The sequence below is a fragment of the Aulostomus chinensis genome, chromosome 1 (assembly GCF_037954235.1).
Source record: "Aulostomus chinensis isolate RoL2024-O1b breed Wild chromosome 1, RoL_Achi_v1.0, whole genome shotgun sequence".
Lineage (NCBI taxonomy): Eukaryota > Metazoa > Chordata > Actinopteri > Syngnathiformes > Aulostomidae > Aulostomus > Aulostomus chinensis.
In genome coordinates this window covers 67128779-67141998 of record NC_141320.1, presented here as the reverse complement: position 1 = coordinate 67141998, position 13220 = coordinate 67128779, and the positions used below count along the sequence as shown (strand labels likewise).

The window sequence follows — 13220 nt, the reverse complement described above, 5'->3', positions numbered from 1 at the left end:
GAAATGTCAGTGTTTCTGAGGTTAACTCTTTCTATCCTACAAGAGTCAGGATACACACTCGCAAACCTCGCAACAGTGCAGCAACGAGCCGCCCCCAACGAAAACCCCCATTCACTCAAGTTGGCAGTGAATGAACCAATCCAGCAACTGCTTCCTCCTGACGCCGGCTCCGTCAGTCAAGACCCGTTCTGTGACTGGAAGGCGGTGACACTGAGCCTGAGCTGGACTTCCTGGACACAGAATTTCATGCCTGACTTCTTCCAAGACTGACATGCAGGCTGTTTTTAAATCTCTTTGAACCTTTGTAAACTTTTCTTCAAGCCATTTTCTTCCTCTGAATCTCGGTGGCTTTTTTAATGTTTCGGTCACGCAAGAAAAACATGAAACTTATTTCTGATCTTTCAGACAAAAATTGAAATATTTCAAACAATGTTCCCTATCAAAATAAATATTTACATGATTCAGGTTGATTATTCTTCTATTAACTGTCTCTGGGAGGAAATTATTTAAACTGGTTTATTCCAGCCAGGCACTGAGGTGAGACCTAAACCCGTGTGACGTGGTCGCAGCGGCTCAGCTCGTGGTCGAGCTGCTAGAAACTTGTAGTTTCTCTTCAGCTTGACTTCCTGTTGACTCAGGAGGCGTTTCAGTATCGACAGACGAGACGTTGTGTATTTTGGGTGCAGCTTGAAATCTAACACCAGGCTCTCAAATGTCCCTGCCGCCCGCGAGGCTCGGCCCTGAGTCCGGCGGGCCGAGAGCCGCAGCATCAATGACATCATTGTTTCACAGAGACGAGGACGCTGAGCTCTGTGACCGCTTCATCACCAGGCAGCAGGAAACCCAGCCTGAGCTCTTGTTACCAGTTAACACTCAAACGGCAACGAATTCCACCGCTGAACAGAAAACCCCACCTGCTCTCTGGTGTCTTGGCCTCTCACCTGGGAGACTCTGGCTCTGCTGCTCAGGTGAAACTAAATCTGGAGGTGTTTCTCACTTCTGCTCTCACCTGATGTGTCCGACCAGCTCGATGAACTTGTGGCTGGTGAAGTAGGCGGCGAGCTCCGAGACGTGGCTCAGGACGGAGCAGATCCCAAACAGCGTGTACGTCCCGTCCAGGTCCTCCAGGTGCCAGTAGAGGAAGCTGAAGACGAAGCCGTAGCCGAAGCCCATGAACCAGGCCACGAACAGCACCGAGCTGTAGCGCACGCTGCACAGCAGCCTCAGCAGGTCGCTGTAGTGGAACACCTGGGAGGCGTCGGGGCTGATGGGTGTCTGGTTGGACTCAGGTAGGGCCCCTGGACCGCCGGACTCCTCCCCCAATCCCTCGGGGGGCTCGGTTTGGGGAGCACCACCTTTTTCAAAGTAGAACTGAGTAGCAACAACAAACGCCACGCCCATCAGCACACCAAAGACAATGAAGGCGATCTGGTAGTTTCGGAAGCGGAAGTCAGGCAGGATGCAGCCCACGCCATCGATCATGACGGAGATGTGCGTGTGGTCGATCCAGATGCCCACCAGCAGCATGGCCAGACCCCAGCCCAGGGAGCCCCACATCCTCTGAAGGCCGTAGCGGTCGCGGGCTTTGCCCAGGTACTGCAGGGTGACGGTGTCCACCATGGTGACGGCGGGCGCGCTGAAGAACTCGCCAACGATGATGAGCAGCAGGATGAGCAGGAAGATGGTCTGCACCTGGTCCCCGTTGTAGATGATCTGGTACTCCTTGGCTTTGGTTGGAGCAGGGGAGGTGGTGGATGTGGTGATGGAGTGGGTGGTGTTTGGCGTCAGCACGGTGGCATTGGCCAGCACAGGGAGGGGTGGTATTGTGCTCCCCTTGTCTCTGTGCCGCGGGCTGAGGTGGGAGTCCAGGGTTACAAGCAGCTCAGATAAGCTGCGTCTACTCCGGGTGTGGTTGGTGGAGTTGTTCAGCAGCGTGATATTGTCTTGAGGCGGAGTCGTCACCCAGGGCGGTGGCGCCGACGTGGCGGCGCCGCCCTTCTCTACACATTTCAGGTCTGCTGGTTTTACCAAACCGATGCCGCAGTTGAACACCAACCAGCAGAAGACAGAGAACAGCAGCACCATCTTCCCTTTCTTGAAGCGGTCTGCTACCACACCCCAGAAAGGGGCGCTGCAGAACTCAATGAAGTAGCGAATGCCGACGAGCAGACCGCTGCGGCTGGCCGACATGCCCAGCTGCTTGTAGTAGACAGCCAGCAGGGGGTGCAGCGAGCCATAGGCGGCGTAGAAGAAGAAGTAGAAGACTTTGGAGATGAGGAGCTTGCTGTTGATGCGGAGGCACATCTTCTCGCAGCAGTCCATGGCAGTGGGCGGCGAGGCCGGCGGCTGCTCGGGTGGAGGCTCAGAGGGAAGCACGTGTGGCGCCTGCTCCAACGACGCGGCGTTGAAGGACGCGGCCTGCACATACTTGCTCTTCTGGTCCTCCTCGTCATCTGTCAGGATGGCAACCTTGTCGTCCGCTGCCATTTCTAAAGATGAGAAAATAAGGCTGAAACAGCGCCGGCGTTCATAACCCTGCGATCAGTCTCAACCAATCAGGTTGAACATCATTTGACAGCAACCATGCAGACCTTTGGACCTGTGACATTTGAACCAGCAGGTGTTTCGCTCACTCAAGGGACCTGGAGCCTCTCCAGTCGGCTGCATCAAGGTATCCAGTCCTCAACATCACCTGCAGTTTCCACATTTGTACCTGGACTCTTCTAAACAACATCCAACCCATCTCAAGAACCTGTACACTAAAATGAATCACAGCCTCTGGATGCATCTGGTCCCTGACCTCAAGGATCCCTCACCCCACCTCCGCTGGCCCCCGTTGCTCTGGGGACCCCTGAAACATCACCAAGGCTTGCTGGTGTGCAAAGTCACCTACTTGGACACCAGAGCTGTGTGTGCCTCTTCAAGCCCCCCCAAGTCTGGAAACTCCTTCAGGAAATCAAAGAGGGAGAAATCTAACCTGAGAAGTACTTCCATACCGCACTGACATACTGACTACACATTTATGTGTTTTGGAAAGGAAGATGTGGACATGATGTCATCATGGACAGGAAGCCCTGCTAGCTGTGGACCCCGAGCAGAGCACCGAAGGTCCTTCAGGGTACCCAAGACCTCCGTTTGGATCCCGGCTGCCTGTCACTCTAGGTCTCATGCGGAAGTATTTCATATTTTGAACAAAGCCAATAATTTTAGGCGTGAAACAAAACCAACTCGACGCGTTTTAAAGAAAAACAGGCCGACGTTAGCTTCGAAAGAAATGCTAATTTAAAAGCGGCGGAAACATCCGCGTCTCGGGCAGGAAACGAACTCTTGAGCGGCTGTACGCTCGCCTGCTGGGACCTGAGATGAACCCCAGAAGAGTGAAGCTCAATATCAACAAGGACACCAACTTCAATGAAACACACATTTGTTCATTTCTTACCTGCTCAGGTCACCGCTCCCATTAACAATAAACTGTGACTGTGCAGTTTCTCTCTCCTTTGTCGGTCATTTCTCACCTAAGCCGCGTCATAATTATTGTCTTTATTGGGCGAATAATGTTGAAATTCACGGGAACTTCTTCGTGTTTTAATTTCACGTTTCCATCCGGCTTCGTTCTCTTTGTACTGAGAACAACAGCAGCTCGTCTAACCGGAGCTCCCACCTGTCCTTTCTCCGGCATCAGCATCAAGTCCGCCATGTTGAGCAATACAACTTCCGATCCTGAATTTCAAAATAAGACAATATAGGGTGCGCGTACATGAGCCTGAACAATCTAGACATGTGAAGACATGTTATTTATCAGTAATTGAGGTATACCACGAACCAGATTCCACTTGATGCTCCTATTTTCTTTAATTTGTCTGTTTTCATTCCTTTCTTGTTGATTTTACCTTGCTTCATCTACATCCGGTACCCGGTCCTGCTTAAATCCGGCCAGCTTGAAAGGCGGCTCCGCCTGAACGTCTCCAGCGCGTCAATTAAAGGGGAAACTCCCTTTAATCACCATGAAAACACAATTCCCAGAAAACATCAGGACAAGAACACTAACTTGAAATCACATCCTGGAGCAAATACATCCTTTTAAAAAAATGTCTAGAAAATAGAAATCCAGGTCTGTCAGGCTGTGGTAGAAATCACATTTTCTAAAAGATGTAAAATATCGACTTCAATACAATCAAGAAGCAAAAAGCAGGAAGCTGTGTGGAACATTATTTCTGTACAAACGTGAGATCTCTCATTCGTTCATGGCATCTCTTTAGTCAGATGGTTTCTATGGAGACATCAAGCATCAGCAGACGCCAAAGTTCGCCAGACATTAACAAGACGATTTCAATAAGGGAATGGAAGCTCCTCGAAAAGTTGAGAAACCTCAACTGTCTGTAAAAGAAATACCATAAATGCTTCCCACTGCAATGTAACATTTGACCAGCAGGGGGCGACACAGACTTCTCTTCAAGTGGTGAGTAAAACTGCAGCGTGTGAGTAAAAAGTTCTCTCAAACGAAACAATTTAGGAATTTGGTGAGATGAAAATGAGCAGCTCCAACAACTGCACATAAAACTCCCCCGTCACACTCGACAGACTTGATAGAGAAAATACACATCTTTCTATAAATGTTCTACATGGGCTGAGACACACAAAAGCCCACAAACATGCTGGATTACTAGAAAATGAAAATGGGGAGCAGATGTTTCAGTCCTTGTTTGATATGTGATTAAAAGCTTTCCAGGCTTCTGACGTGAAGCAGATGAGGAACCAAATGAACCGCAGGATCCAAAACCTCCGTGGGGCGTGCAGATGTTCATGAGGGATTTCAGCAACAAGGAGAAACGCTGCATCACATCATCGCTTGATGGCGGTCACACAGAGAGCGAGCAGACAGAAGTCGGCGAGAGCGGATCAATAGTCCGACTCATCGGAGAGGTCCCCTTGCTGGGTCCAGTGCTTCCCCCTCTTTTTCTTCTTCCTCTTCCTTTCCCCCATCAACATGGCTGCCAGCACGGTTATCACCACGGTGACGGTGATGATGAGCACGGTGACAGTCTCGGCAATGCACAGCTCCGCGTCCACCTCCATCAGCCGGTAGTTGTGCAGCACGGGCGGCTCCCGGCAGGTCAGGTTGTAGTAGTCGTCCAGGAAGAGCCTCTGGATGCTGCGCAGCTTCCGGAAAACTCTCTGTAGGTCACAGTCGCAGTTCCAGGGGTTCCCCTCCAGCAGGATGTGGGTGCTGTAGGTGTGGATGCTCAGGAAGGTCTTGAAGTAGACGCTCGTCAACTGGTTGTTGGCCAGGTTGAGCAGCGTCATGCTGGCGAGCGGCTTGAACACACTGGCCTCGGTCTGGCTGATGCGGTTGCCGGCCAGGTTGAGCACCTCCAGTGAGCGCAGCATGGAGAAGATGCCGCTGCGTAGAGATGTCAGCTGGTTGCCCTCCAGGTGCAGCTGCCGCAAGGTGCTCATGGAGGCGAAGGACCTCATCTGGATGGTGTGGATGGCGTTGCTGCTCAGGTTTAATCTCTGCAGGCCGTCCAGGTGGAGGAAGCTGCGGCTGTCCAGGCTGGTCAGCCGGTTGTTGGCGAGCTGCAGCTCCCGCAGGAAGCCCAGGCCGGCAGAGAAGCCCTCACTCAGGGTGGAGATCTGGTTCCAGCTCAGGTCCAGCTTCTGCAGGAACTCCAGCTGTGAGAAGCTGCCGTCCTCCACCACGCTGATGTTGTTGTTCTGCAGCAGCAGCACTCGCAGCTTCCGGTTCTTGGCGAAGGAGCGCTGAGGGATGACGGTGATGTGGTTGTCGGACAGATCCAGGAGCTCGGTGGTGGGCGGGACTCTACCGGGCAGCTGGGTGAAGAACGCTCGCGAGCAGATGGTGAACTTCAGATCGCCCCGACAGTCGCAGCCCAGCTCACACCAGCTGCTGTGAGACCTGGTGGACGCCTCCGACGCCAGGAGGACCAGGAGCAGGACCCCCTTCATGGTCCTGAGCTGGCTGCAACAAGCGGACACCAACATTACTGGTCTCACCGTCCGTCGGCGTTTCATCAGACTTTCCCTCTGCTGCTGTCAGGACTAAGAAAGTGTCCCCTTTCCTGGCTTGATGCTCATTTATCAGAGGAATGTCGCTCCTGACCAACAATAATAGAAAACATCAATAATTGAAAAGTAACTGATACTCCTGAGCTGGTTCGTTGTCAACTGAAGGTATTTTTGAACACTCGTAGTTCTACTTGTCGCTCTGAGTAGTACTTCCGTGTACTTGAGGACAGACTGTCTGGTCCCACTGCAGCACTGGAAGTCAAAACAGCGTGACCACAGAAGAAACTCCACCTGTGAGTTCAGAGTGAATAAAGACCGGAGAGGTTTCCTGCATCAGGGTCGGGCGTCTCTCCACGCTCAGGTGGGTTGGTGACTAAACGCTCTACAAACAGGGCGTCAGTCTATAAATCCACGGGTGGCGAGTTCAACTCAGCCGTTTCCCAGCTACACGAACCGAACCGTTCCAGACTCTCCTTACCGCCATCCTCACTCCTGCGGCCGTGTTCCTGGATTATTCAACTCTCGCTGATCGAACTCAACTGGTCTAAACTTGCCAGACTGTCCCCCCAAGAGCAGGGACGGTGAGAGGATCTGTCTGTGTCATGGTGGCGTTGGTCTTACCAGCTGCTGCTCGTCCGTCTCCGTCCACCTGCTGACAACATCCAGCCTGCAGCAGGTGGAAACTGGACTGATGGAGGCGAGTCGCCTGGAAAACCTAACAACCACAAAGAGGATGGAGAGAGACGGGGGGGGGGGGGGGGGCTCGTCAATTATTCACGGCGCCGTGGGAGGGGGATGGCGGCTGAGCGAGAGCGAGGGCAGCTTTAAGAGATTGACGGCAAACTGGGCCACCGAGCCGGGAATTAGAAGGTCTGGACGGATTTGATTGATTGCATGCGGGCGTTCATCTCCTGCTGTTGTTTATGGATTCATTTATTTCCTGGTTTACAGGACAACAACAAGCTGTTGTCTCAGCGACGCTGGTCAGACTGGGCTTCATTCTCTGGTAGAAGCGTCTTCATCCAGGAAAAGACTTCAGAAAAACCCTCCACTGAATAAAACAACTGGGAGTAACGATGTAATGAATACGGTTCTTCATCACTGGAGAGGTGGAAACACTGAAACGTCACTGCGAAGTTCAGTGAAGACAAATGAGAGCAACAGGAGACGCTGTAGTTGTTGCTCCTGAAGAAGGTTGAAGCTGGGAGAGGTTGAGGTCAAAGGTCGGGATGTTGTGATTGTAACTAGCTTTGATCCCCGGAGTCCCACCTGGGGGGGGGGTCTCCCAGGGGGATGATTACACCAACAGGTCATGGGGGAAACTCAGCGCTTCAATAATTTCACCCAGTTTCAACTGCAAGTTCTCAGCCAAGCCTTCAGGAGGGTGAGGAAGATGAGGGAGGTGAGGGAGGGGAGGAGGGTGAGGAAGATGAGGGAGGGGAGGAGGGTGAGGAAGATGAGGGAGGTGAGGAAGATGAGGGAGGTGAGGAGGGTGAGGAAGATGAGGGAGGGGAGGAGAGTGAGGAAGATGAGGAAGATGAGGGAGGTGAGGAAGATGAGGGAGGTGAGGAGGGTGAGGAAGATGAGGGAGGTGAGGAGGGTGAGGAAGATGATGGCGGTGAGGAGGGTGAGGAAGATGAGGAAGATGAGGGAGTTGAGGAGGGTGAGGAAGATGAGGGTGGTGAGGAAGACGAGGGAGGTGAGGAGGAACAGGTCAGCAAGGTTTTAGGCCCCTGGTCCTGCTCCGCCCCCCCAAGCCTTTTCTGTCAGCTATCAGGTGTCGGCAGGATCCGGTTTCCCCCACTTGACCTGGTTCTGTTCAGCCAGCGACCCGAGTCAGTTACTCTCCTACTGCAGACGACGAAGGCCCCGCCCCCACTGACAACCTACCAGTTATCACAAGGGTTTCTCTGCTGGATTATTTTAGACAGCTTTTATTTTGACACACCTCCCATCTATTTGATAGAAATCTATCAGGTCTTTCCATTCCAAGTGGTTTGTCTTTGTTTTTGTCATTTTTAACCACGAGATCGTGTCCACGTTGCTAATCTGGGTGGTGCTGACGTGCACTGATTTATATCCTTGTCCTGACGCGGATGGAGGAGCGCGAGCGGTGATGTGTCCGGTGGGCGGCGGCGGCGGCTGTGTTTGATTACCTCGGCTGAGTCGTTACCCGGCCCGCTAACGGAGAGCTGCAGGATTACAGTAAACCAGAGGAGCCTGACGGGGAAGCACATGAAAGCTTCTGGAGTCCGAAGCAAGACGCTAATCCCTGCAGATGAGGATTACGTGCATGTTGTGCTGCCGGGACGTCACAGCTGGGTGTCCTGGCGTTTCACTTTCACTGCTTGGACGGCGCTCTGACGCCGAGCTTTCATTCTCCCCACGGGTTCATCAGTCGGAAGGTTAAAGGTCAGATGTTTTTTCAGGCGCTTCACTCCCGACTGTCACACAGTTCTTAAAAATGGGTTCCAAACTCATTTGTGTCTGCGAATCAAACGCGACTCTTCTAAAAGGGTTTCACGCCTCAGTTTGGAGCGGCGAGCCTCACTGGGCTGTGACGTCATCAGGATGACCTGCGTGGTAGTGAGCGGTGGTGGCCAGCAGGGGGCGAAACAGACCTGTTTAAGAAGAGGAGAGGAAGAAGAGTTCATGCGCTGGACGTTTTCCTGCATGTTTGGACTCTGAAGGAACGACTAAGAGCACAAAGTACAAAGTTGCAGCATGCAGGCCGTCTGGAACCTCCCAAGAAGAGAAAAACCTTGAGAGCATTGAACCTGTGTGTGTGTGTGTGTGTGTGAGTGAGTGTGTGTGTGAGTGTGTGTGAGTGTGTGTGTGTGTGAGTGTGTGTGAGTGTGTGTGAGTGTGTGTGTGTGTGTGAGTGTGTGTGAGTGTGTGTGTGTGTGTGAGTGTGTGTGTGTGTGAGTGTGTGTGAGTGTGTGTGAGTGTGTGTGTGTGAGTGAGTGAGTGTGTGTGAGAGTGTGTGTGAGTGAATGTGTGTGTGTGAGTGAGTGTGAGTGAGTGTCTGTGTGTGTGTGTGTGTGAGTGAGTGTGTGTGTGAGTGTGTGAGTGAGTGATTGAGTGTGTGTGTGAGTGTGTGTGAGAGTGAGTGTGTGTGAGTGAGTGTGTGTGTGTGAGTGAGTGTGAGTGTGAGAGAGTTTGAGTGTGTGTGTGTGAGTGAGTGAGTGTGAGTGTGTGTGTGTGAGTGATTGAGTGTGTGTGTGTGAGTGAGTGAGTGTGTGTGTGTGAGTGAGTGAGTGTGTGAGTGAGTGTGTGTGAGTGAGTGAGTGTGTGTGTGTGAGTGAGTGAGTGTGTGTGTGTGAGTGAGTGTGTGAATGTGTGTGTGTGAGTGAGTGTGTGTGAGTGTGTGTGTGTGTGTGAGAGTGTGTTTGTAATGGACAGAGATGTTAATGAAGACGACAGCGGCGGCACTGCGTGGTGTCCCGTTAGCGCCCCTCCTCAGATCCGCCATGGCAGCTCTGACACGGTGACAGGAAGCGCGTCGCAGGGGTCGCATCAACACAGGGCCACACAGCTGGAACAGATTGCGGCTGCCGAGTCTCCAATCAGGTCCTCAGATGTGAGCGACAGTCGAGGTCGCGTGGAAACTTAATGACCCCTCTGCTAACGGCCGGTGGCGTGAAGACGTGGACTCTCCCATGTTCAGAACATCCCAGAACCTCTTCACATCTGTGAAAGCACGATGATCGTCTTGAATGAACATCGACTTCCTGAGGTCATCTTCATTTCCACGCGCCTGTTAACCAGCGCGCCGACACAGGAGCGGTTCATCAGCGGCACGGAAACGGTTCATAGGTGGTGAAGTCCGTTTGGAAGTGAGAATCAAAATGAGTCCCTCAAGTGTGTTGAATATGCCGAACTTGTTCTGCTGGAGGTCAGCGGCTGGGAGCGGCGCCGGCCGCTGGGTCGTGTGTACAAACAGGAATGAAGGGTTAACTGGATTATCAGGACACAAACCAGCTTCTCAGCGCCGGGTGGCAGCCAGGAGCTCGGAGGGAACCGCGGCTCCTGGAGCCTTGGACAACACAACCAGCAGATCTGGAGATGGCGCCGACACCCTGGATCAATCAAGTGTCTCCTCGGCGAACACCTGTCAATCACCTCGTTACTGTAAACACTGCCAGACAAGTGTGAGCCCATTCCTCAGAATAACCATCACCACCGCTGTCACGACCATCATCATCATCGCCACGCCAACATTTTAGTTTATCAACGCCATCAAAGTGGAGGTCCAGACTTGACGACCTGCAAAGCAGCGCCAGTTTTTTTCTCTGAGCTGTAAAAACAGGGCTATGATGTCACGAACCACCTCACCTTTCTACAAGCGGCTGTCTTACACCTTCGTGTTTAGAAACACACCTGCACCAAAGTAACAGCTGGTACAACTACGACTTCAAGGGCTGCAAGACTGCACCTGCTGCTGGGCGGCGCCAATGACACAAGCAGCACACCTGAGTTCCTGCCGCCGACCAGATCCAAACGCCACTGAGGGAAGAAGCTGCTAAGTAGCTGCTTGTCGTCTCGTGTGCGGACAAAACGTGACTTCCTGCCTTGTCGAGAGCCGCATCCTGATCCCGTACCTCTGCGTTATTTTGACCCGTTTATTGTAGTCAGATTACGGCCAAATCCCAGGAGGCGGCGGCGGCGGCCGTCATCCTGTGGTCCTCACCAGCAGGCCTGGGACGCTGCTGCCAGCACGCCACCACAGTGATGAGGTCTGGGCTCCCTCTCTCCTCAGGGCGCCACGGCGACTCCAGCCTGCACAACCTGACACAACATTCATCCGTTTATGAAAACTTCGTCTGGTGTCCCCACAACATGAGGAAAACCTGCCTGTCACCCAGTCTGAGCGCGTCAGTGTGGGTCGGTCAGACCGGAGGGAGGGAGGCCTGAAACTGCCTCCTTCTCATCCTCAGCTCTTCTTTTCTCCTCCCTCGTTCTTCATCCTCTGTCCTCCTCCTCCTCTCCTTGAACCCTCCGCTGGTTGTTCTTTTATTATCTAGGTCAAGGTTGTGTTTCTAAGGGATGCAGCGCACGCACGCACGCACGCACACACACACACACACACACACACACACACACACACACACCAGTAGTATTTTTGGCAGCTCAGTGTGTGATCGCCCCTTGAGACGTTCGAGCTTTTAGGTCAGCAGCTTCCTTGAAAACGAGAGAACCAGCAGCGGGGCGCCGAAAATACTCTGAATTATTCAGCGTCGCCGCGACAACAAACACGGAGAGCTTTGAAAAACTGTCAGATGAGCACAAAAAGGATTAAAGGATTATCGGCCTGTTCACCTGTTGTTCTCCTGCAGGGTTTAAATAAAGCTTCAGTTGTTTGGGCAAAGACACATCGAGGATAATTGCTGGTTTCTGATTGGCTGGCAGGTGCGGGGCGCCTCCTTACCTGGTCGTACCACTTACAGGTAGGACTGGCGGCAGGAAGGTTCCTGTCAGACTGCCACGTTTTGATGACTGATCAGAAAAATCTAATTGTTCTGACTTCAAACAGGAAGTAACTGAAGTCTAACGATTCGAAACGGCTGAATTGTGAAATTTTACATTTTCGATGATGAAAAAAAGACCTTTTGATTTTCTTTTGATGTAAAAGAAAATCAAAAGGGGTCTTTTTATTTTCTTTTGATGTAAAAGAAGAGTAGAAAACAGATGAGGTAGAATAAAAGGACGAAGAGAGAAAGCAGCAGAAGCAACCTCTCAGATGGAAGCCACCTTCCTGACCTCTCCTCCCGCCTCATCTGCTGCCGTCGGCGAGCTGATCCAACCTGTTGTGGCGGTTCGACGTGCAGGACGGGGCAGCAGCCACCACAACACACACGACTGGCGGGAGTGTGTGTGTGTGTGTGTGTGTGTGGGGGGTCAAAGGTCAAAGCGTGTGGGAGAAGGTGCTCAGTGAAGCGTCTCACAGAGGGAAACAGATGACTTTGTGTCACACAAAATCACGGCGGTGGTCACTTACGGTCGGTTTGTTGACGTATTCACAGTCACTGGTCACAAATAAGGTCTTTTCCCTCCAGGTGACCTTTGACCTCACTTGCTGTGGTTATTTCTTTAGTCAAAACACGAGGGAAAGAACGTTTCTTAGCTTTTGACTAACTAACCTTTGCCTGGTGTGTGTGTGTGTGTGTGTGTGTGTGATCCTGCAGGAGGTCAAAGCTCAGATCTGGGTTGCAGCGCTGGGAGGCGGGAGCGTTGCTGCCCTAAAAGCCTCCCGCGCCTTCACGCCGGCCATTAGCTCTGTTTAAACCTTTATGACGGCGTCCTCCACCGTCTGGGCGCTTCTGTGCCACTCAGCTGCACAGACCTTCAGTCATTTATGAAAGGACGTTAGCCAGGCTTAGGGCGTGGTCACGTCAGCCGTAAGACAGGGTCTGGTTCCTGTCCTCCGTCAGTGGTGAGCTCCGCCCACATTTGGACTGGTCTGTAAACATTCTGTATGTTACTGTCAAGCAGGAACACAAATAACGCTCAAGTTCATTATTTATCGTTGCCTCTCACAAAGCTTTTCCACCGTCGAGCGTGTTTGGCCTCGGTAGAGGACGCGCGACAGAGGCGGAGCAGGAGGGTCTGCTCGCCTGGACGTAATGCACTGTGACATGCCGGCGGGTGGAGACGGCGTGCGTGGAGACACATCAGGGTTTCCTGCAGCAGCTCTGCATACGGACCAATAAATAGACGACTTGGAGAAAAAAAATCCATCTGCAAACGGCAGGAAATCCAGTTTGGGTTTCCACTTGATTAGACGGGGGTTCACTCCTGAAACGACTTGACCTGCACGCTGCTCCTGCTGCAGGACAGCAGGTGGATCCAGCGTCTTTGCAGCTCTGGTAGCTGTGAATTAATTTTAGCAGCTCAGAGCTGAGAGGTCTCTGTCTGCTTCCACGTCGGGAGTGTGATCCTGAAAGCAGGTCAGCAGCTCTCGGCTGGCAGGAGCAGCACGATGTCCACGTCCTCCCTGAGTGCTCATCGCTGGCCCCTGAATATTTCATCAGTCCTCAGGCAGCAGGAGACGCCGCAGCATCCTGACCCAGGTGTTAAATATCTGACAGAGGCTGGAGTACATTTGAACACCATTAATGAGAGCGAGCGACACTTGACTGAAACATCTGTTGCCATGGTTACAACTCTAATCAGGACATGTCGGAGCGGAGGCG

At 52.4% G+C, this 13220-nt stretch overlaps 2 protein-coding genes across 3 annotated transcripts in view; both read right to left on the bottom strand.

The window, feature by feature from the left end:
* Positions 1-3992, bottom strand: part of LOC147272851 (major facilitator superfamily domain-containing protein 6-like) — a 17468-nt gene extending 13476 nt beyond the window's left edge. The window contains exons 1-3 of one of the 2 annotated variants that reach the window (XM_086202539.1): positions 3891-3992; positions 3440-3720; positions 1010-2489 (exon numbers count right to left, since the gene is read on the bottom strand). In XM_086202539.1, coding sequence (XP_086058665.1) covers positions 1010-2487 — 1478 coding nt within the window. In that variant the 5' untranslated portion in view covers positions 2488-2489; positions 3440-3720; positions 3891-3992. Of the gene's footprint in view, positions 1-1009; positions 2490-3439; positions 3721-3890 lie in introns of those variants that run through there. The other variant, XR_015112898.1, reaches the window with a different exon arrangement.
* Positions 3993-4171: 179 nt separating this feature from the next.
* LOC147272850 (uncharacterized) lies at positions 4172-8871 on the bottom strand. The gene has a single exon (XM_086202546.1). It carries the CDS (start codon positions 6031-6033, stop codon positions 4900-4902), a length of 1134 nt encoding a protein of 377 aa, XP_086058672.1. The 5' UTR covers positions 6034-8871; the 3' UTR covers positions 4172-4899.
* Positions 8872-13220: the final 4349 nt, after the last annotated feature.

What these genes read in the sequence shown, in the direction of transcription:
- LOC147272850 (XM_086202546.1), bottom strand. Translation starts at nt 6,033, where the DNA reads ATGAAACGCCGACGGACGGTGAGACCAGTAATGTTGGTGTCCGCTTGT.